Source organism: Belonocnema kinseyi, chromosome 5 (assembly GCF_010883055.1).
Source record: "Belonocnema kinseyi isolate 2016_QV_RU_SX_M_011 chromosome 5, B_treatae_v1, whole genome shotgun sequence".
Taxonomy (NCBI): domain Eukaryota; kingdom Metazoa; phylum Arthropoda; class Insecta; order Hymenoptera; family Cynipidae; genus Belonocnema; species Belonocnema kinseyi.
The window spans coordinates 2083739-2109027 of NC_046661.1; the positions used below are offsets into that span (position 1 = coordinate 2083739).

General features: G+C 35.5%; 1 protein-coding gene across 4 annotated transcripts in view; it reads left to right on the forward strand.

Annotated features, from left to right (window-relative positions):
- LOC117173513 (translation factor GUF1 homolog, mitochondrial) overlaps nucleotides 1–25289 on the forward strand; it is an 81644-nt gene that overhangs the window by 30325 nt on the left and 26030 nt on the right. For all 4 annotated transcript variants that reach the window (XM_033362138.1, XM_033362139.1, XM_033362141.1 and 1 more), the window contains one exon: nucleotides 16455–17261. In XM_033362138.1, the coding sequence (XP_033218029.1) occupies nucleotides 16455–17261 (807 nt within the window). The remainder of the gene's footprint in view (nucleotides 1–16454; nucleotides 17262–25289) is intronic.

The following is a 25289-nucleotide window of genomic DNA, read 5'->3' on the forward strand; positions in this document are numbered from 1 at the left end:
TAACAGAATATTCCGGGTACAATCGTTGCAACTCCCTTATAAGGTCTCGATACCTCTCTTTCTTTGCATTCTCCTTGGCTATGATGTTTTTGTCAGCTGGTGTCGAAAATTAGATAACGAACATGGTTCGCTTCTCGAAGTCAAGAGGAACCATGTCAGGCCTCGAGTGAGCAACAGAAACAATTGTCGAGATTATAAAGTTCCAGTATATGCGGCACTTCCCATTCTCGAAAATTGACTCGATTTCCCTGGGAGTATATAGAGGAGCGATATTAAAGTTCATGCCGTAAGAGTGACAGAGTTGGTAATAAAGCACTCTTAGTGCCGCATTGTGCCTTTGAATGTAGGTCGTTCCCACCTGAGTTGGACAACTAGATAGTATGTGAGCTAAATGCTCGGGGTGTGCATGGCACGCCCTGCAGCTATCATCAGGAATGTCTTGGCTCAAAATGTGGCGACGGTATGTTAAGGTGGAAATGACACCGTCTTGGCAGCCTCCTCCGTTGCTTTATACAGAAACGCTCCTTTGCCCACTTATTCGTGATTCCTAACCATTTTAAGAAGAGGGTCTCTTCCATTTGCGACTCTATGTGCTGTACTCAGAATAATCCTGTTGTGAAGACATTCAAGACTCAGTATTCCGCGACCACCTTGACGGCGTGCGATGTACAGTCGCGGATCAGAAGACTTAAGATGCATGCTTTTGTTCATGTTCATAACCTTTCTTGTCCCGATATCAAGGGATCTGAGCTCGTTCTTCGTCCATGGAACTACTCCAGATGAATAGAGTACTACCGGGACGGCAAGCATGTTCGTTGCAGATACTTTGTTCGCCGCCGACAGTTCGGAAGCCCAAATTTGCCGGATGAAACCCTATAAATAATCCGCTCGCTCCTGTTTCCTAACCTTCCTCGCTGCGCCTCGCATGCATGTCCCTCTTTCCTCGCTATGTCTCGCATTGCCAGTCTCTGTCTTCGCGGCTAACACCTCATACTTAACTACTATTTAGAATATTTACCGTTTTCTTACATCTACTTCTCCTATTTACAATCCTTCCTTCTCCATTCCTCTTCCTTCTCCATCTTACCCAACACCCCCTTCACCCATGCTACTGCCCTTTTGTCTCCCCTTTCATGCAACAATACCTCCATGCTGATCCCATTCCTTTCCACTTCTTCACATTCCTCAAACCAGTGCTCAGCTTTTGCATCCCCCTTGCCGCACAATTCACACATTCTCTTCTCTCCAGAAAGCCGGATCCTATTATAATTCTCCATGCAAACGCATCTCATTCTCGCTATAAGGTCCTGACTTCCTTGCTCTCCTTTCTCATAAAAATATTGCACTCTCTCCCTTGGCATAATCCACACATAGTTCCCGTTAAACCTTGACTCGCTTATTAACCCCTCCCCTTTTGCCTTCTCTTTCTCAATGCCATTCCTTTGAACCAACTCATATACCTTCCTTCCTTTCTCGTGCATTCTTTTCACTTCATCCATCTGCAATTCATTCGTTCTAAAATACCTTTCCCTTTCCACCTCCATCTTTGCATCACTACTTCTGTTCTCCTTCTCCCACCAACACTCCCTAACCAGCCTACTTCCCCCCTCTTCCAAAAATTTCTCATATTTACACGCTTAACTCCATGTTATAATCCCTAAACTTGTTCTTGCTGTCTCCCTGCTGACAATATAGTTCGGCGTATTCCTTGTCAGCTCCAGTGTCCACTTTACATACCTCTCTGGTATCCTATTTACCTCCTCAATTACCTTCCACCCTCACAACTCCACTCCGTAAAATAAGACACTCATCACTAGCGAATCAAACAACTTCGTTCTCCTTACAAAATCATCTGCAAAAAACCTCTTTCCCAGCCGTCACACCTGCCTCATCACCACATTTGCCCTTCTAACCCTCTCTTTTATATGACAACCCACTCCCCCATTCCTAATGGTACAAACTTTTAGGAAAGTTATAATTACCACTAAAAAAATCGAACTCTTACAGAAAAATGCTTTTAATATATTGAACTGTAACCTACTTTAGCCTACGAGAAAAATGAGCTTCCTCATTTTTTGTTATAATTTTTTTGACTATTTTAATAGTTTCTTAAAATTCAAAGCATATATAACATATTCATATTTTCAATCAAACATATTCAAGAAGAAATTCTGTTCGAGCCTCCTGAAAAATGTGCAATTATTGAGACAACAATTTTGAACATTTCACACCAAAATTAAGGTGGAAAAAATATTTATTAATTATTCATTATATAAAGTGATTAAGATAAAATCATAAATATGGCAATGTGACCCTCCTAAATTCTGAATTTTTTAACGCAATTTCAAATTCTCAATATTTTACTTACTCTTAGAGCAGATGTAGAACGTAATTAAATTTTTTATTACAAAGTTACCACGACTTTTCCAGTCTCTATGTTTCGAAGGAAATAATCCTATAACAACATATTTCGTCAAATCACACCAGCTATTATTTAATAAATTTTATGTTCATAATAATCTAGATCTGAAACTTGTTAACTTTTCATTTGTGGGGTGGCCGCTGTACCAAAAACTGGGAAATGACCGGAAATTTTTTGAGACCGGAATAAGCCGATAAATGAGTATGATAGTCAATTTATTTTTTCACAGGGAATTTCACAAATTTTTAGAAGAACCATTTATCAAATGACTTGGAATATCATAAATATCATCAATCAAAAATAAATTCGATTTCAACTTTTTTTTCAAATGTTAATTTTAGTTGTTAACTGTTTTAATTACAACATCATTCAGTATAAAACGCTGAATTCAAAAACCTTTTACTTTACAATTTTTCGCTTTTGTGTCTTCATTTTTAAATGTAAATTTGTAATTGAAAGGATTTAAAAATAAGTAAATATAAATGAATTAATGATTTTTGAAATTAAGCTGTATTTCGAGTTTTAAAAATGGCACAATAATTATTTTACAATATGATTCTAAATCAGTTTAAAATTATACAATTTACGGATATTTACGTTGAGAATTCAACTTTATCAATACGAAAGCCTTAATAATTAAGCAAACTGAAATGTCTGATTCAAACTTCATAAACTAATTTTAATGAAAAAATAACTTAAAATGTATATATTTATTAATTAAATGCTTTTATTTAATTTAAAATCATATTCAAATATTCTTTCAGTCGAAAATATTACATTTTTAACCCATTCAGTTTAATAAATTTTGAATTATAAAAATGACTGAATGAGCAATTATACATTAAATATTGAGAAGTAAACAATTTGAAACTGAATCGTTTTTTTATATCTGTAAAGTTTTTATTGAGTTGGAAGAGATACAGTTTTTTTTAATTGGAGGAGCCCATTTGTTTTTCATTTTCGGGATTCTTATTGTGTTTAACGAAAGAATTGTTTATTTTCGTTTTCTTTTCTGAATTAGGAGAGGATAATTAAAAATTTTTTTTATTGAGTCGAAGGAGGGGAAGTGTTGATTATTTTTTTCTGAATTTAAAAGAGGGATATTTTTTATTGTCACGGCTGTTATAGAACTGGAAGGAAGGAAATTCGTTTTTTCAAGTTTTTCTAAATAGGAAGAGGCACTCATTTTTGGATATAGTTGATGATATCTTTGCTGTTTATTTAAATGATCCAACTATTATAACAGTAAAGACGATTTTTGAATTTACATTAGGGTCGATCGTATTTATTTATTTTTTGTGTTCTGCCATGCGGCGCAGTCTGTTCGCTTTATTGGAACGGTGGCTACAGAGTTTAAAGGTGGTGTGCTTTCAGGTCGCAAATACGACTTATGGCCATTAATGTATATTTTCCAAAGAAACCTTTTTTAGAACGTTTTTATTGAGTTAGAAGAGGGACATGTTTCATTTATTAACATTTTATTAATGCGAGTTGAAATGGGGGATCAATGGAAAAGTGTTTCCATTTTATATGTGTATATTTTTGAGATTCTAAATAAAAAACTTACAAATTAAAATTGATTTAAACTTCAATTTAAATTGCACTAGTTACAAACACTTTTGTACTACAAACACACGTATTATTGAATAGATTTGGCGGGGAATCCCAAGTCATGAGCCGGGTAGAGTCGGTCAGATGGTGCGATCGTCGCGAGCTCGGCTATAGGTGGAATAGCTCGGAAATCTTCGGGCGTTTTTAGTATAGTCTTTTAGAATTATCGCAAATTCTGGTTTCGCATATTACTAGCGGCACACATTTCAATACACATTCTTATTTAAGAATACTAAAATTTCGTACATTCGTTACAACGTATGTTACTTAAAATACATACTTTTGACGATATTTTTTACAAAACTTGTTATTGAGCATTGTCACTTTTTCACGGTCACAATTTTCAAACAGTAAATAAGACTTTCTAAAGATGAATACTAATTTTTCCTCGCTCGATGAGAGAATTGAACAAGTTGATAAGTTCGTATAACTTGGTAGCTTATTTACTAGGGAGGGGAAGATAGATGAAGAGTTAGATAGACGCAAAAACAAAGGTAAGAAGGTTATTGGTAGAGCAGGGCCCCTGATTAGAAGAAAAAATATATCATATAAAGTTAAAATGGCAATACCTAATTCTATATTTGTACCGACTGTACTATACGGTAGCGAGACATGGACCTATCAAGAAGAAGATAAAGAGTACAATTAACGCAGTGGACACGATATTCTTGCTTATAATATGCGGGAAAATTCTGATGGACAAAGTGAGTAACGAGATAATTGTCAAAGAATGTGGGGCAGAAGAGACGCTAATAGACACGTGGAAAAGAAATCGGTTAAGATGGTTCGAGCATGTTGAAAGAATGACAAATATACGACTAACGAAACAAGTGTATCAGGGTAAAGTAAATGGCAGCATGTCCAGAGGCAGACTGCGGAAAAAATGGTTAGAATGTGTGAATGAGACCCTACATAAAAGAGAGATAAGAAGCCACAGAAACACGAGAGCCTGCATGAAAAAATGCATGGACGTAAAAGAAGCTAGAGAAGTATGCCAGGACAGAAAAATATGGCGGCAAGTAGTTAATAAAAGGAGTGTCAGTACAGTGAAGACATCTGAAACGAAAGACCTTGGACGCTAATGGACCCAAGTGGCGAACCTCACATAAAGACTTTGTGAGGATCTTCACTTGAGGGGATTTGCGGGAGAGATTTATCGGTAACCTGGGCTAGAGCAGTGTTGCGTAACGAACGTGTTATTTAAATAAATAACACGAGTATAACACTACTCCTTCCCCCACCGAGTGAGTCACGCCTACCCCAGAAGGGAAATGGCTTAATGGTGTAATAATTTAAAAAAGTGTATAATAATGCATAAAGAAATACCATCACCTCTTATTATAGTAGCGAGTATTATAGTACGAGGGGCGGAGAATATGTGGACCACGTGGGAGACACCCCCCCTCCCACTGATAACTACTGCTGATTCGCACACATGCATGTTTGTCTGGGCCTTGTCGCGCTAGATGCTCGTGTTTGTTTCGAGTCTAGGAATGGAAGTCAGGAATAGATAGATAATATATGGAATTCCCGGGAAGTGTATACTTGTGTAGGGTTGATGGAGTTTCGGAAAGACTATATGACGCAATATTTCAACGCTGTCCTCATGGTTTCTAAAATTCTAGAATACTGCTGAAAGGAACTTATTAATTTCTATGATTCTAATTTAATGACTTTTAATAGAGAAATTAATTTCAAAGTTAAATAAAAAACTTTCTTTCTAAAAGCAGAGGAAGATTAATAGCTTACATCTAAACGAAACATATATTTAAAATGAGCTATTATTATGATTATTATTATCATTATTACCATAAACTTTCATATGATAACTATTATATGATATGGTAACTATTAGAATGTTATACTGTAAGATAGTCTTAATTTGTTCAAGGGCATATATTGCTTAATATATATTTTGTTTAAACATACAAAATTATGTATCGATTGACTTTTGGGCCTATTATTTCTAAAATACAAATACAAATAAAATTAGACGAATTTTAATCTCAAGTTTTAAGAATCTAGTGAAGATTTTGACTTCACTTACACTATATTTTCACATAAACTCTATATTTCATAATTGGATTTAAAAAATATTGTGAATTTATGTTCTATCTCAAACGGAGAAGTTGATTCGGGTAGAATTCTTTAGAAATTGAATTTTTGAAATTATAAATAACTCTACGTGTTTTAAATTTTAACATGAATACAATATTAAATCATTTTTTTAGGCCAAAATGTTTTTTTTTTCGAAAATATATACAATAGTCTTTTCACAGTACTTTTTCTTCAGAACAAAGAAGCAATTTTTCAAAACTTTTAACATAAACATGAGTCCGTATGCTCGTTTTTCTCTACTTTGTCTTCTATGCAACAATTAATTTTCTACCAAATTTTTCAGTGTAACAAGTGGGGTCTGATGATGAGACCAGAACTACACTCGAAACGTTACCCTAATTTTTATCCAAAACTTAATTTAATATAACTTTTGCAAAACAAAAAAAAAAAAGAATCACATTTAATCAAGCTTAATTTTTAGAAGAAAAATAATGAAAGAGCGTGGCTACGCGTGCCGAAATTTTTGTACAAATAGCTTCCAGCATTTTCGTGGAAATCGTAATTTGACATAAAAATGTAACAAGGAATACGGAGAAAGGAAGAATATCTTTCTTAATATAATTTAAATTAATGAAATTCTTAGAAGAATCTGTTTTAATTGAATTGTACTGCGCGTATAATATTGTTGTATCTAGATCTGGTAACCTATAGTTAGTTAGTTCCAGATTCATGTATTTGGATATTATATTCTATTTCAGCTGTAATTACTATTTCCAGTTTCCATCAAGGATCTCAAAGTTATTCATAGAATCATTGATTTTGTATACACTTCACCTCGCTCTATAGAAATGTATTTGACCTTTATATATCTTCCATTGATCAGCTGTCTTTGGCTAATGTTTTCTTAAGTGAAAGTAAAATAAAATTGTTAATTTCTCCAGTGTAATACTGTTAAAATCGAAATATCGAGTCATATTTACGCTCAGATGGACAGTTATTCCAGAATCATTCAAGTTTTTTCTTCGAAATATAGAAAATTTGTAAGAAAAAAGAGACAGTTTCTTCTAATACGTTTAATGATCAAAAGTTGAGTTCAAATATCTTCCAGTAACAAAATAAAAATTTTTCAATTATTCTTTCGATATCTGAAACAAAGTAAAATTGTGTTATAAATTTTATATTGTACATTTTCAAAAATAAACCTATTACAAGTAAGGATGTACACTAGGTACAATATCGTCAAGAGCTTGTTAATTTTTAAGAGTAGCAATATTGAGCTTTATGTGATATTTAGAGGTACAGTAAATGATCAATTTTATGCAAATTTTAGAAAAATTCTGATTCAGATCAAAATTGAATGGTAAAATTTCATTATTTTACAGCCGTAAGTTAATTTATGTTTGCCTGAAAAAACTTATGGCTGTTAATCCATCTTGACAAAACGAAAATTAAGAATTTTTCTATAATTACATCTTCATGTTAGGTGCATGGTAATGTCAAAAAACGTAAGTAATATATATGTAAATTTTACACGAATAATATTTTTAAGTTTAAATTGTTATAAAACATTAATATTATTAATACTAAATTTAATATTTGAGAGGAGTAAGTGCGGCAACACCGCACAATTCTGACTGTTTTATTTTTGTCTGTTGGTAACACTGAGCTTGCTATAACTGGCAGGGCGGTTGTATTTTTCTCGCTGTTCTCATGTTTTTCTAATTATTTTGAGGTTAGTTGCTTGTTGCTAGCTAGAACTCGTAATGCCTAAATCCGAAGAAAAATATCGATGGGAAGGTCGAATTGTGTCCAAAAAAGTGTATGAACATCGGGGAAAATTGCAAAAAAGTTCAATTACTACAACTTTGTAATTAATTTCAGAATAATGTTTTTTAATCCTCATTAATTTGAGTAAAATTTTCAGAAACATCTATTTATTCTGACACTCTTTATATAAGGAATAATTTCCTTTATTTTTATAAATAGAATATAATTGAGATACACTAATTTGACCTTAAGTATCCAGAAAAAGCTCCTTTTCTTAGTACAATCTTGCGGCAGTTGAACATTTTCTAATTACACGGCTCTGAATCATATGTTTGCTACAAACTGTGCGGTGTTGCCACGGATCTGACTCCCCAGTCGTTTATAATCGTGGAATGAATAATTTTTTCTATTCTTTCGATGAATCTCTCGTAAAATAGTTAGCAGATTGACTCCAAACTTTGAAATAGTGTTCTTTGATATACATACCATGTATTCTTGAAATTAACAAAAAGATCTATTTGTGAAAGTCCCTAGAAAACTTCAATTATGGACTACGAAATGTTATTCTCCCATAAGAGCCTTATCTTCCGAAGAAAAATTAAATATCTTCCAATTTCGTTTTCAAAAATAGAACGAACGTTTTGCATTTTCATCTCGTTATTCGATACATGTAAAATATTGCTTTGTAATTCGCTGCATTTTTAAAATAATAATGAAATTATCTAAATTTACCATTATTTTTCTTTAAGAAAAAATTCGTTCAATTTATGTATCATTTTTATAATTAAATATAACGAAAAACAAGTACAGGGAAGGTGTCCAAAACAGAATATTCGCGTTTTTAGAGAATAGAAAGGGGTATCTAGTATATTATTCCATCAAATTTGTCATAATCATTGAACATCTATGACTACTTTATCATATATGGACATCTTGCAGTAAAGTTACTTTCGCGTGATTTTCCTTTCTAAGTTTTATCAAAATGAAATGTGTTCTTACACTTCGCACAGATTCTCCATCCCACTTTCAACAGATATTTGAGAAAAATAGGAGAGAACTAGTGCTATTTGAGGAAAAAGAGAGTTTTCCACCTAGATTGTAAACATAAACCTATAGGTCGTTAAAGAATCGATGAGGATAATTAAAAAAACATTGAGGCTAATGTTGTCAAAATGCATAAAAAAACTTAGCACTGATATTCATTATGTTGATACCAAAGCAATATTTGGTAGAATAACGATGATGTCGGTAAAAGCTAAACTAAGAAAATTAATACATCAACGACTGCAACTATTTCAGAATCTGATAAAGTTAACTGAGAACATTTCTTTTCAGAACATCATCGAAGTCTAGGGATTTCTATGTCTCGTCAGTTTAATAGTTTGAAAAAGATGTTTATAAACGTAATATCTAACCATTTATCTTGTGTAGTGGATTAGACAAAAAGGCTTAACCAAGGGAAATATGCTTTCAGTCATTAGTGTGTTCAGAAGGGAAAGAATGTGTGAGACCACTGATGGTTGAAAACATGTTCTGTAATCTGACCCTTTTTTATATTTCATTTCATAAGAAGGCTTTGTAAGAGATAATGTGTACTGACTGATATATTATGGTCTTATAAATTTTTAATTTTTGTAAAAGTATAAACAAAAATATTTTGCGTTTGAAGATTTGCATAAAAATACATCAGTTTATTCCGAAACTCTCGCTTTATTTAAAAGTGATAAATTAAAAATATATTTAAAAAAAACGATAAACAATTTTAGAAAATTGTCTTTCATCAAAGCTGCATGTGTAATAACCAATCTTGACAACGTAAAATGACTAATGCTTTATTTTTAAATGCATTTCACCTAATTATTATTCGAAAAACAGCAAATAAGAATACCTTTCAACGCAAACCCTTTTATCGGGTGGTACGATTGATTATCTAACTTTGGCTAATGTCTTCTCAAATATAGAGGTTTTACCTCGAAATCTATGATGTCGTAAAGAAAAAAGATATAAACGTATGAAAAAACGTATTAAAGGACGTAGAAGTACGTGCCAAAGGTCGTACAAAAGGACGTCCAAATTGACATACAAAATTAAGTACTTCGGCATGCCCTTTTATACCCACTTTTGTGGTTCCTTTTGGATGTCCACTTTTTCAATTAGGAATAGAAAGTTGAAAATTGTTGTACCTAAAAATCAACCTGCAATTTTTCAGTGCATATGACTGATCACGTCCAGTAAGGCATTTATTGGTTAAACATAAGGATAGAAAGTACACAAATTTTGTAATTTGTGAAGTCCTTCCTTATTAATTTTTTTTTAATTAGGCTAAAGACTCGTGACATTTTTCGCATAAAAAATAAACCTTTTTCTAACCATTTCAATAAAATAAAAAGCTAAAGCAAATTGATAACAATATCCTTCAAGTTGAAAAAAGAACGAAACTTTTTTAGTTATCTCAATTGCAGTCATGTTTTATTCAAATTTGTCTAAATTTTCATAATTACAGCCAAAGTTTTTAGTTTTACAAGTTTTTGATATAAAAAAATCTCCCTGACTCGTGTACAAACACCATCACGCGCTGTGTGCGCGGCTCGCAGGTTTCAGCGCGCCTAGGGCACACGTCTGTTGAATCTCGCGCTTCGCGCTCGGTAATGGGTCAAAGATTAAGTTTCTCAAAGCTCTGTAGACTTTGAGGTAAACATCCCCATCGGAACATGCGCGCTGCGCGCTCTTTTATCGACAGACATTTTTAAACAGGTATTGTTCAAGCTTTTTTTCTTAACTTTGGTCGTTTTCCACCAATTTTTAATTTTTTTTTAAATTTCAATGTTATTTTTCACGAATAAAACAAAAAGTACGCGTCCTGTCAAGAAGTAATTCTTAACAAAATTGTCGATCTTTTTTGGGATTACAATTTTTGTTGATGCATAGTTTTCCGTATTCTTCATAGTTTGACCACAAAATGAAATTTTTGATTATTTTGTATGCAATCAAAATTGAAATTTTCAATTTTCCAAGAAAAACAAAAAGTTTGTTATGAATATCTTGTAGGTGTTACGAAACAATACGCCTATGAAAAATAAGTTTTTCAGAAAAGCTGAAAAACCCGGGTAGTGTGGAAAGTTTGGATTTTTCTATCGAATCCTCGGAGGTATTCAGACAATCACCTGGGATCGCTCCCAAATGTTTATTTTTATCTTTCTGTGCGATTCGCTTTTAATTTCTGCTTTCTTGGGAAGTACCTTTACAATCGCCCTAAATTTCTGAAAGGTGTAGGGATCGACAAATAAGTTTATAAACTTGAATTTCATATAGTTCCAAATAAATTAAAACTCAAGATTATTCGGTTTTGGACTTTTTCAAAACAGTACACAATTAAAAAATTTAAATTGACAAAAAACTATATCGGAACTTAAACTTATTTTGACCATAATACTACCGTCTGACCTTCGAGCGTGAAGAGTCGACGAGCTAATTCTGAATTTAATGACTGGGACTTTTACAAAACATCGAAGTACCTTTCAACTATTTTTTGGGTCGAGAGAAACGGAGAGAGAGAGAGAGAGAGAATGACAAACGGAACGTAAATTTTTGTAGTATCACATTCTTATTCTTTGGTTTTAAAAAGAAAGTAAAACAAGCAAATAACAACCAACAAAAATAAAGAGAAGACACGTCTCACCTGTGGTTTAATTCCTTCTTAGTGACAGCTGCCACCGTTTTCACTCACTACACACGCGCATCGTAACCGCCGCCCCGAAGATTCACTCGATAGGATAATTCGAAATTTTTGAAGGTCCTCAACCTTTTAGTACTTGAATAATTCAAATATTCACTCTTACCGTCGGTTGCACAAAGCTTATTTTTCGCGTTTTTCGTTTGTACACTTAACGTTCCAAAACCCCCCATAGCACACCCGATATCGGCTCAACCTTTGGGGTGACTCCACGACGTGCACATGTAAGGTAAAACGGAGGGAGTAGGGAAATATTTATTGTTTCCTTTTTATTCCCGAGCTAACTTCTTCTCTGGTCAAGAAGTTGACAAGGAATGGTAAAGAGACTTAGCTATGATCAGCCTCATCCGCATGTTGGTAGTGGTTTTTGCGACTTCGAAATTTAATTTCTGCTGACTACTGTGGGAACGCAGGCAGAATGTGGCGTGATCCAAAATTTGCCAATGCTGACAAAGCGTTGACTAATTAGTATTTCAGGAAACGTGCACTTCAATGCATTCTATGGTTAAATGTTTCATTTAATTATATAAATTAATATTCCCACGGTCGACAATAATAGACAGTTCTATTTCTTTCAAGATACTGGACTTTGGAAAAATATCTATCGGAATTTGTTAATTAATAATTTTGAATAAAGACTTTTCATTTGTGCCTATACTGTCCATTGATATCTGGTCATCAGTAATCAATATACAGCAGTTCTTAAAGTAGCTTTATGGTCCTTATCGAATTTCACATATACTTTAGTTAATAGGGATGTAATTGTCTTTCCCACAAAATGGTGCCAAAGTGCATTGACTGCCATTATTAAGCATTAGAATTTCAATTTCGTCCAATCGTTTCCAAATTTTACCAATTGATAGTTCAAGAATTTCTAAGCTTCCTTACATCAATCATTTTTTTCATTTTATTGACAATTGTAACTTTAAATTAATTATTTATCTTCAATTCGTGGCCCAGTACTATAGCTATTCTTGCTTCGTTTTTTCACTCTCCCGCCTTCTCGCTCGCTGACAGCAAGTAGTGATGCCTATTGTCGCATATATAGTTGGAGGCTAGGAAGGGAAGGAGGACAGATCACGGGCACGGCATATCACTAAGTGACGCGTAGGTATGAAAAATAAAATTGTTTTTCTCACAGCCTACCGTAACAAACCCGCCCTGGAAGAAAAATGATCGTCCTCGATTATTATCAGTATCCGAGATCTCTTCTTCTCCCAGGCCTCCTTAGTTTTTATACCCTTAAGTTGTAAAAAAATTAACGCTATTTCGTATAAACAAAGCTAGAATGAATAGAGTAGCATAATTATGATACATTTTCATTCAAATAAATCACTTTTCAAGCGTATTTTTGCAGGAGGATGTTGATTATTGGTCTTGGAGCGTCAGAGCAGTGGTGGGTGTAAGTCATGGTTTACGCTGTTTGCAATGTTTGCTTTGGTATTGTAATTTTGGTTTGTGATGTAAGTTTCCTGTTGGTTGAAGTATCAATAGTGTCCGTTGATGTGGATGGTGACTGATACTTGGCTATCTCATTAGGCAAAAGTATCCAAGTATTAGCATTGCAAGCACACCTAATCCGGCATAAGATCTGTATATTAGGAGGTATTGTGTTGTTTCATCTTGTCTTTGCAAGCTAATGTCATAAAGCTGTTACTCTACTTGTTTCAGTGCTTTTTCACCTTCCTTGTATAACTGCTCATTATGGTAGTCTCTCACAGGTTCTTGAGACGCCCTTATTAATAATTTTAGTTGAATTTTTTGTAGTCCAATAGATAGTAGAGACAAGTTCAGATGAAGCAGAGGTTCATAAATTGCTATTACCGATTCCTTCATAGGTTGTAACCCTGGAAGAGTTGCTTGTATTGTTTTCAGGTGACACCCAGGTGCAGTTGGAATTAATCCCAGTCCCTAAAGTTGAAGATGATGGGTTGACTTGTGGATACAGTCAAAATCAGCAGCCAGCTCCTTCGTTAAATAGTAGATCAATTCACTCAATGATTAAAAGGCCTTCCAATGGGGTTGAATTCCGTAGGAGATCTTACAATTAGGATTTTATGTATGCTCGCCCAGAGCCGTTTCCTAGAAATTATTGCTGCACAGGTAGTGGGTGCATTTCTTACATAGCATATTCCGCGCGATCTAGTAATGGAATATCCAGCAGGGCCTATAGTGTTTCGGTTTTACAAATTATAGTTACTACAGCTACTTGAGCTAATTTGTCCATACCCACATGCGGTCCAAGTACTGAAAATATGATCTTACTATCTGTCCAAAAAATATAGGCACCTCGATTTTTGTACAGATTTTCATGAAAATCTCAGCAGAAAAACATTCGAAAAATATGAGACAATATGCGTGTGACAGTCGAAAGTTTTGGCAATACTGATACAGAGTTTCAAGATGTTCTGACAATTAGCGATTATTTCCTGGCGAATGAAAGGTGAAAAAGTACAATCCGTTAAAGAGATGGAAACGGTCGGCGCGATGTTTTTTGGAATCTGTGAATATTGATAATTTACTTACGCCATTTTCAGGAGCTTTCTTGGCTGCAGCTGTTGCAGTTTGTATTTCGGCAAAGTTATTAGTTTGCCGGCCTTGTGCAGGTTTCAAAATATTCTAGGGATGATCATGACCAAACCACAGCCCTATGCCTCCTTCGGGCTCTCCTTTCTGATTGTGAATATATGCCCCGTCTATATATACCTCGGTTGGTTGACGGCCTTGGGCAAGGGAATCATGGATTCGGTAAATAATGTGGTGAGCTTTTCACTGCAGTCTCCCTTGAAGGGATTATAAGAGTTGACTTCAGACCGGGAAGCACGCTATAGTCTTTTCTGTGGACGGGTGCACTGGAGTCTTCGCTATCTTCAGATTAAGAATTTCCCTGAGTGTAAGTAGGTATTTTAGGCCCGTATTCATTGCGTTACCGCTGTTTTTGTCTAGTTGCTACCGGGCTTCGGTCTGAACCAGACTCTTTGTTATGGGCAGGGGGTTAGTATGTTTTGTCCAAATCGTCAATTGCAGAAATTCCCGGTAATCTCTTTTTCTGTCACATTCCTTTTGCGGTATGAGTCACAAGTTGTTCTTGCGAGGCCAGTGAGGTGTTTAAAGGTTTAGGGTCAGTTTTTCTTGCTGAAAGTTTATCTTTGGCTTTGGACAAAGTGGATCTTGTTACTAAACCTGAACTTGCTGATGGTTTTGATAGCTGTGAGGGTGGAGATCGAGTTAGTGTTCTATCTCGTTTTGGCCCGATTGAATCAGCCGATTTTAATTTGAGTGGTAGTGTACAGTGTATCATTAAAACAGAAGATTATTCTGAACATGGTTTATTGTCTGTAGTGGATATGGCATTCGGTTGTTCGAAAGCATCAGTACCATTCTGAATCTCGCTAGAGTCATGTGCTATTAAACCTATAGGGTTTCCTGAAAGGGCTTCTACGCCGCGATTTAGCTTACCCTTCTTATATTCAAACTTGAATTGATAGGCTTTAAGGCTGTACCTCCAGCGAATGAGTCGGGGCCCAGGATTATCTGCATAGGTAATCCAGTGAACCGGCTCATGGTCACAGGCCAGAACAAATTCCTTACCATAAAGATATGGTTGAAAATTATTAACGGCCTAGACTACGGCGAGACATTCTTTTTTATTTCTGTTGCAAAGTCAGATGAATCGGTGGTCAATATGAAAGTTTTGAAAAAGTCTGGATATCTTAAAATTATTTTCATGACATAATAGATTACGTATTTTATCAAAAATCTCTTGTTCTGGTCCGCAAACGAATTTAGACTCTTTCTTTAACAGATCTGCCAAAGACTTTACTAATTTCACGTAATTTTCTGTAAATCGACGGTAGTACCCATACAATCCCAAGAACTGACGTACTTTGCTTGCAGTTTTGTGTCACGGAAACTCCTTGATTGCTGCAATATTAGTCGGATTTGGTTTTACTCCACCGAGTCCGATGATGTGTCCCAAATAGGCTGCCTCAGGATAGACAAAATCACATTTGTCTGGTTGTAGTTTTAGATTGGCTTCCCGTAATCGCTTAAAGAGCCTTCTGGCCTTCTTATAGTGCTCTTCCAGGGTTTCTGTGTATAAAACGATGTGTTCGAGGTACACAAATGCCTCAGTTCCTAGCATTCCTCCGAGGACTGTATCTATGAGTCACTGAAATGTAGCTGGGGTGTTCTTTATACCCATGGGTATTCGTTTATACTCAAAGTGGCCCCTTGGAATTGAAAAGGCTGTTTTGGCTCTATCATCAGGATGAGTTTCAACCTGGTGATAACCGATTGCAAGATCGAACACTGAGAAGTATTGGGCTCTACTCAGTCTGTCTAGCATGTATGTAATGTTGGGTAATGGATATGCATCACCCATTACTTTTGCATTTTATGCCCCATAGTCGATTACAACATGATACTTTCTTTCTCCCGAAGCGTCCAGCTTTTTCGGATTAATCATTACCGATGAACTGTATGGGGAATTCGATGGTGCAATAATTCATACTTTAAGTTGTTGGTTAATTTGTATCGCCATTTGCTATTGTGCTTGAGGCGCCTGACGATATTGTTTCTTTGAGATAACGACATCGTCAGTCGTTGGAATTCTATGTTGCATTTTTTGAGTTACGCGAAGCATTCCCCGGTTAATATGGAATGTATCAGAGAAATCTGTAGCCCAATCAAAAACTAAGTTTTTTCAGGTTCTTTTAAATAAGCTACATGTAAACTACTATTGACCTTTTCTATTCTATCCTCAGGATCATCCACCTTTTCATTCTGCAAACAATCCTTAGGTCGCGATTCCTCGAAGTTTGAGCTGTCAATAAAGCACAAATCTTTTTTCTTCTATTTCAGACTTCAAAAACTCTGGGTGTCCATAAGAAATTCTTCAGCATCTTCAAAAGTTATCGAGACACCCGTGGAGAACATTCGTAATTTCAGTATCATCGCTCATGTAGACCATGGTAAGAGCACATTAGCTGATCGTTTCTTGGAGATGACCGGAGCGATCAAAACAAACTCCGGGATGCAGGTTCTGGACAAGTTACAGGTTGAAAAGGAACGAGGAATCACAGTGAAAGCACAAACCGCTTCTTTAAAATATACCTGCAAAGGTGTGGAATATCTCTTGAACCTAATCGACACTCCTGGCCATGTGGATTTTTCTTCAGAAGTTTACAGATCTCTCGCTGCATGCCAGGGTGTGATCCTCCTTGTAGATGCCAATGATGGTGTTCAAGCGCAAACCGTAGCGAATTTCTACCTCGCCTTTGAAAGAGACCTTAAGGTGATTCCAGTGATAAATAAAATCGATCTGAAGAATGCCAATCCCGATAGAGTCTTGAAGCAACTGAAAAACCTTTTCGAGATAGAAAGTGAGACTGTATTGAAGATATCCGCGAAAAATGGAACGAACTGCGAGGATGTTTTGAAGGCGATCGTTGAAAGAATACCTCCACCACCTGTTTCGAGAGACTGTACTTTAAAGGCCTTGATATTTGATAATTGGTACGATAGGTACAAGGGTGCTATTTCTTTGATTTATGTAGCACAAGGAAAAGTTTCTGTTGGAGATCAGATTTCATCCTATTACACAGGAAAGTCATACGATGTTAAAGCTCTCGCTTTTTTGAGGCCAGAAGAAGAAGAAGTTAAAACAATGTAAGTTACAATCCTTTTTCAAAATTTCATACTCTTAAAATGATCTTAGTTCAACAGTTACACACAGACAGAATTGAATAATAAGGGTTAGGTTTCACGGCTCAAGTCCCCCTTTTTGCCCCCCCCCCCAAGTTGTAAAATTTTAATTTTTTCAAATTTTGATTCATTTGTCAAGAAACATTGTCACCCACCCTACCCACTCTATCATTAAAAATGTACGTTAGAAGTACCATTTGTTACCACTTTTGCCCCATTAGTAGCCATTCATAGACTATTTCCTAATTTTAGCTACTAAGTCATGTTGCCAAATTCAACTACGAATTTATGGAAAATAAAAAAAAAGTATATATAAGAATTAAACGATCAAGAACAACACACTATTTATGATCAGTGTGTGATCAACACACTAGTTATGATCAGTGTGTGTTTCCCTATAATATCTAAAGATGAAAGTCAACGATGTCGTAAAGATTTCTGATAAAATTGAAATATTCATCAGGTAAGTACTATTTGAACATTACTTTAATTTGTCTTTAATGTGTACACGTTGAATACTCGACAATCAGTATGCGACAATAAAATAATGAAATGAAGGCTAGTGATTAAAAACTCTAATCTTTTAATTCTCGCACAAAAATATATAGAGTGACTTTCTTTTTCATATATTGTAGACCATGTAAGTCATTTAATGGCATAACCTCATTACTTCCCTTGGAATCATACGAACTTACAGCCATTAAAATAAAACTGTAGATTTTTGCTGCATTTTTCAGAGCAGTATTTTTATTGTAATATGGATAAAAATGAGGGATACCAAGGATTGCTTAAACATTTCAAAGAAGCCTACCCAAATAAGAAAGGCGATGATTTGCAAAAAGAAGCTACCTTGTTCTGGAATTTGATCAAATCTAAGAAAAATTCTGAAGAATCATTAAAGAAGAAACATTCTGAGTTGGCAAACGTAAAACTAAAAAACCAGAGCAGGTTGTTAAATTACTGGAATGTTGTAAGTATGCTAAATTTCTTCAATAATTTTGAGACAAGATAGGGGAGACTGGGACAAGATGAGCATACGGGGTCAAATGAGACACTGCATTTTTTTCACAAAATGTGTGATTTGTTGAACATTTCACAGAGCATGAATTAGTATGAATAATCATATTGCTCATTGGTTAAAATAATGATATTTTGTGATCATTCTCATTTATATTATTAGAATGCCTAAAATAATATATTTTTTCTTCTATTAACAAAATCTAATAAATAGTTGAGGTGTCTCATCTCGACCCAATACTGGTCTCCTTTCGCCCCAGATGATGGGGCGAGAGAAGACGTGCATGATTTACAATTTTAATGTTTATATCGCAATTAAAATTTGTGTAATAATTCGGCTTTCATGAAATTGATACATGAAGGTTTACAGAATGTATAAGATCGATTACATTTTACAAAACTAATATAGCTTTCAAAAATTTTACTGAAAATGATAACTATGCTCATCTCAACTCGGTCTCCCCTATCACTAGTATGAATAATTACATTATCCAATCAGAATTTAAACTATTTTTTTATTTTATGCTCGTTATGTATCAACGAAAATTAATAATACAAAAATTGCGCATATAGCGGAAAAAGACCAGTCAGCGTCATCGGACAGCACAGCTATCTCTGGAACTTCTACGTCACAAATCGATCTTTTCACGGAAAGTGCGGATGTACCTGAGAAGTCTAATATGAACTCAGCCACAACATCTAATGCTAAGAAATACAACACTCCAGTGCAAAATGCTTTAAAAGAGAAGATTTGTATTTTGGATGAGGAAATATCACTTTTAAAGCGAAGAGGAAATGCAAACTTATTGACAGAAGTTGAGGAAAAATTACTAATGACTAAAAAACTGGAACTTCGGGTTTCTAGAAAAAAATTACAATCAAGATAAAGGAATGCGGAAAGGAATAAAGAATATAGAAGTGAAAAAAGAAAGGCATGGGAAGAAATTTGTTCTGAAAATCCCACCTATGGTAAGGAACTGAAATTGAGAAATAAAAAAGGACATCCTAGAATCGAGGAAGACCAGCCAGAATTGCTGAAGGTTATCGTTGATATAGCTATGCATGGAGGAGGAGCAGATGAAAGAAGACGCACAGGGAGCATCAGATCTGTAAAAAATTTAGATAAGTTGACTACCATTCTCAATGTAGATTTTGGAGTCAATATTAGTCGAAGCGGTTCTTATTTAAGACTAATACCACGCAGGACTGATACACTTGAGGGGAAGAGGCATGTTAAAACTGTGCCAGTAAAACTTGCCAAAACGCAAACTGATTCTCATAAGAGCCACGTTAACTCCAGATTTGCAACCGCAACTATTCATCATTTAGAAGAAATAGCATCAATGCTCGGTCCTTGTGAAATAGCTTTCATTAGCCAAGATGACAAGGCTCGTGTGGCAATTGGAATTACAGCAGCCAATAAACAAAACCCTCTTCTTATGCATATGAGTTATCGTGTGACACTGCCTGACCATGATTGGGTTGTTGCCAAATCCCATAAGCTAATACCATCTGTTTACGCTAGGATAGTTATTGACTAGGATGGATTAGGCAATTGAGAGCCTGTAGGATATTCTGGACCTACATATGTGGCTATTCGCTCTGGAAAACATTCTTCTTCGACGGCATTGTCGCACAGTGTACACGTAGAAAAACTATTCATAATGGATAAATTTGACATTATAACAAAGGATCCGAAAGGAAGCACTAAACCAGTTGTTATTTTTAATGTCGATGGTGGCCCAGATGAAAACCCACGATATCAGAAAGTCATAGCAGTGGCAATTCACCATTTTCTTAAATATGACTTAGATGCTTTGTACATTGCTTGCAACGCTCCTGGACGTTGTTCGTTTAAAAGAGTCGAAAGACGAATGGCTCCCCTTTCTAAAGAACTAGCTGGATTTATTCTGCCACATGAACATTATGATACTCATTTAAACAATAGTGGTGAGGCAATCGACGAGGGAAAAGAAATTGAAAATTTTGAATATGCTGGCGAAACTTTAACAGAAATTTGGTCTAATACTGTTGTCGATGATCATCTAGTTTTCACTGAATATATAAAGCCTGACCATTCAGAATTCAAAGAATCATCTTTGATAAAAATGTCAGAGGAATGGCAAAAAATGCTCGTACGAAATAGCCAGTATTGTCTGCAACTTCTGAAATGCGATGATCGCAGTTGCTGTCTACTCCCTCGAAGTTCGAATTTTAAATTTCTCCCTGATCGGGGTTTACCACCTCCGTTGCCAATTGCATAAAGAAATGAAAAAGAAAGAGAACTTCATGTGCATGAAGAAAATGGAAAATATCCATCTGTTTTTGCTTTACAATCAATGCACGATACAGTCTACAAAAAGCAATTTAAACAGTTTGTAGAAGTTCCATGTGATATTACATATCCATCTATTAAATCTGAAGTCCACAAGAAAATATGTTCAAAATGTGGTGTCTACCTCGCATCTTTAACTAAATTAAAAATGCAAAAAAAATCATGTGGTATATCAGCTTCTATTTCAAAAATACGGCCTACCAGAGTAGCTGCAATCCGCCAAAGAGAACTACTAGTTATTGTTATGAAATGTGAGGATCAAGAAGAATCGGAATGGTTGGACGAGGATAAAGTTGATAAAGAGATTTTGAATTTTAAGAATTCATGTTAACTAAAAACAGAAAACTCTCCTCTGATAACAATTGAAAGGCACCTAGACAATCCATGGCGCAAGTAAGTTCGACGAAGATATCGATATTAACCCAAAAGAATATATACATGAAACAAGATTATATTAGAACAAGAAACCAAATACTGTTACTTTAAAAAAGCTATTCTATACTTAAGTAACAAATCTTCTTCTTGAAAACTGTGGGATACAATTAAAAAGTTTATCAAATTAAAAAGTTTATCAAAATTTGCATTATTTTTTCAATGTTAAGAGCGGGGGGGGGAGTTTATCGTGTATTTTTCAGGGGGGGGGGCTATGAAATATCACGGCCTGTCATGGTGGGAGGGGGGTTAAAAATGTCCATAAAATTTATCATGCATTTTGTGGATGACCCCTAGTAAGACGCATTAAAAAAAGGTATTTGTTAAAAGGCATTTTTAATCAATTTATATATTTTTTAAAACAAAAGCCTAAATTCAGTTTTTGAAAAATATCCACGTTTGTTTTTCTTTAAAATGCTGGTCCTAGGTAGTTTACAATGTGCCCTAAAAGCCCTTTAAATATAACAATGGGATCTCTCTTAGTTTTCGGGGTTTAATTAAAAATTAATTTGAACTTTGTCTATTTTTCATTTGTGTGAATACGAATCAAAACTGATTTTTTAAATATCAGCCCCAAAAGTCTGTTTTATAGGGTCCCAAAAAGTTCCATAAGTAAAATTTGGGTTTAGCGAGCTTTGACTTTGTATAGTATTTTATAGTATTTTATAGTATTGTATAGTATATTATTGTATAATACAGTATTGTATAGCATTGACACGTTGATTGGGCCTATTCTGTGGATTCCACGAAAAAAACGTGCCTTATGATGCTTTACCTCCAGGGTTGTACGGAAAATAGCATAGAAATCTATTTTCAGTACAATTTGAGATATCACTAAACTAGAAAGGTTGAGGGAGTGTAGGACTGGACATTGCTTGAGAGGGAGTAATACAAGAGGAAATAGATTCGTGGTCCGTCCAGTGGAAGGGGGCGTTCGTTCCCATTAGCCGGTGCCTAATTGTGAAGGTCGGGAACGAAAAGTATACCGCCTATATGTAATTCCTGGTATCGGTGCACTCGAGTTGCGGTCTATGCCCAAAATCCACAGGGGGCATTTCTCAAGTTGTGGGCTACGATCAGTGCCAGGGATCTTTCCCCTCCGGGCCTTCTTTCCCTCTACACTTTAGGCTTCCTTCATTCCCTTCCAGCCCTTTTCCTCCACAATTTCCCTTCAGAGTTTTTTCAAGCGTAGGCCTGGCAGCATTTTTTATGTATCTACTTACACTTGATACCTGCGTGTTAAAAATTTTTTGGGAAATAAGTATTGTCAATTTGTGAGAGATCTCGCAAATTAAAGGATATGGGAGGATGTGGAGCGTCAAGAACTGGGTGAAGTGAATAAGAAAGGCAAATAATTAAATATAAAAGGGTTTATTGAACCAAACTTCCAATAGGTGATTAGGAAAATCACGATAGCCCGAACCGGGCGGCGAAGCTCGGAGCAGGCGAGCATTGTCGATAGAACCCGGGCAGCGAAGCCAATGTTCCGGAGCAGTCGGGGGTGTTCAACAAGGCAGCTGAGATCCGGTAGAAGCGCGTGGCGTCGTGGCGGGTTGTAACGTAAGGAAACCAAGGGGTTGCGAAGTGGTGAACGAGGTACCATCTACCTTAACGTACAGTGAGCGCCAGACCAAAGACAAATCGCCTTCGGGGCAAGTTTACGCTTATATGGACTGGGGGTGTCGTTTCCCACTCCTAATCATGGGCCCACAGGGCCGTATGATAGCGGGGTACTTGTAACTTTGTTACAAATAACTCTTATTCTTAGAACATTATTATAATATGAATATTAAGTCAACTCAAGTTAAATAAATAATAAGATTAACAAAATATTTCCCTTACGCTTTTACAATATTTATTTCACTTTATATTATACAAATACAATCCTATTACATATTACAAAAAGTCGTCAAATTAAAACTAAATCTATATGGGTACAAATTTGCGCGAAACTATACGAACAAACTCTAATCTAGTTATGAAACCTACTTCTAACATAATCATTTCATTAAATAGAGATTGTTCTTTTTCTGTATTTACTTTTCTCCTTTTTCCCTTGCTTTTCATTTTTATTTAGGTACTCGTTTGGACTTCTAAAAAAGCTTCGACCAAATTATAAATATTTGGGTTAGCACATTTAAACATAGGATTCAATTTCGAATGGTAAGCCTCATAACCATTTGTTCGCGTTATTGTTGGAGAAAATTGAGCCCAGATTTTAGGTGGAAAAATTGAACCACTGTTAATCCTTAAAGCGCTCTAGGGGCCGTAAAGCATAGTTGGAAAGTATCCACTAATTTGGTTAAATTGAAATAACGTATACTCTCTTTGCAGGATGAAATTCACCTTGGGGGTCGTCCACGTCCCCATATGGCGCTTCGTGAAATAATTAGATAGGATGGCGCTCTAAGGGTTAATATAAGTTTCTAAAATATAATCACAAAACGTTTGAACTCTACTGTCTAATGTTAAACATTGAAAACATAGCTAAATGAATGTCAATTTCAAAGCCTACGTAAATTATTTCTGGATTAAAGGCAGGCAAATTCAGTTGTTCACATTCTCATGCTTAATGAGCAAATGTAGTAGCATAGCAATCCTTTTTTCTTTGTCGAGAAGTAAGAAGGTAGCTAATGCCGATTGCGAAGGTAAGTAATGTCATCAGTGGTCAAATCTGGAACATAATTAATTTTGAATTCTTTATGTACAAATTTAAATGGTCTTTCCAAAAGATTATTTACTGCTTTTCTTTTTACTGAATTGATAATTTTTTGTCACACACAACACATACAAGTCACAATAAGACACTGCCAATTATCTTGGTTTTCTATACGTACATACCCATTTCGTACCTATTAAGAAACCCCCCCCCCCCCGTCTCTACTGCCCTGAGTTCGTCACACAGGTGAGGGAAGAGAGCTTGAAACGCAGCTTGTCCGAACTAAAGTGTCCACGGGTTCCAAATGAAGATTGAGAGCGAAAAGCGTGAGACCGCTTGAGGCATTCATCAGAAGTAAGAGAGGGTAGAGGGAAAGCAGCAAAGACAAGGAAGATTTCGGTTGAAGCTGGAAATATCCAAAAATGTTCAGATCGCCGCCTGAAAAAGATAGTTTTATGGAGAAGGATGAAAATAGTAAGGGGGCATAAGGAAACAGAGCTGAAACTAAATATCCAATCGAAGAGGAAAGATTGAAAGAAACTCGCGAAATGATGATCGAAGTAATGGGGATATATGAAGAAAAGCAGGAGAAAAGGGGAGAGAAAATAAAGAAAGAGATCAGGCGGAAAATGGCCGCAATGAGGAAGGAGATTAGGAAATGGAAAGAAGTTAGGGAAAATCTAGAGAAAAGGATGCATACGTTCGAACAAAGACTAGAAAAGCAGAAAGATCCCAACAAAAAGATAGAAAAACTGGAAAGTAGGACACAAAACTAGAAAGCTCAAAGCCGGGTGTTTGGATGTGGGAAGGGTGCAAATAAGGAGAAGGAAAATTTGAGAAAAACTTGGCATGATTTGACATGGATAGAAAGGAATATGCAGTATAAAGTGGGTGAAAATAGCGTTAGAGGAAAGAAAAGAGGAAAGAAGAACGTGGGTTAAGTATAGGAGAATACGGATCGAAGTCGTATGGTAGGATTTGGGACCAGGTCAAGGAAGAGTTAGAACAAAATGAGGGTTCGGGAAAGTAGCAGAGGCAGGAATATAGCTGGCTTGGAAAAAAGATAAGGAGTTTATGAGAAATTTGACACAATGGGACTTCGTAGTAATTGTGGAGACATGTCTACATGAAAAGAAATGGAAAGATTACTAAGAGATTAAAATGGTAGGTTCAAAATGCAAAGAGGAAGAATAAAAAAAGAAGAACAATGGGAGGAATTGTGATGGGAGTAAGGCACGAATGTATAACAGAGAAAAATCATAACGAGATTAAAGAAAAAAGAAGGGATAAGTGAGAGTGAAGGGGTTGGTAGAAAGGCGGTGAGTTTTATATAATTGTCAAAAGTGGAAAAGCAGGATTTTCAGGTTAGGAACGGTTGTGGCAAGTGTTGTTGTCACACAGGGTGAGTGACAGGGGAGTATTAGGATTGAATGAATGAGAAGAGACAGCTGTTTAATAGTTTAAGAGTGGCGAGTTATAGTCTGAGAGAGATTTTGACTGATTTTTAGAGTGATGGCTTTAGATTTAGATTAAACGAGTTGCAAGAGCA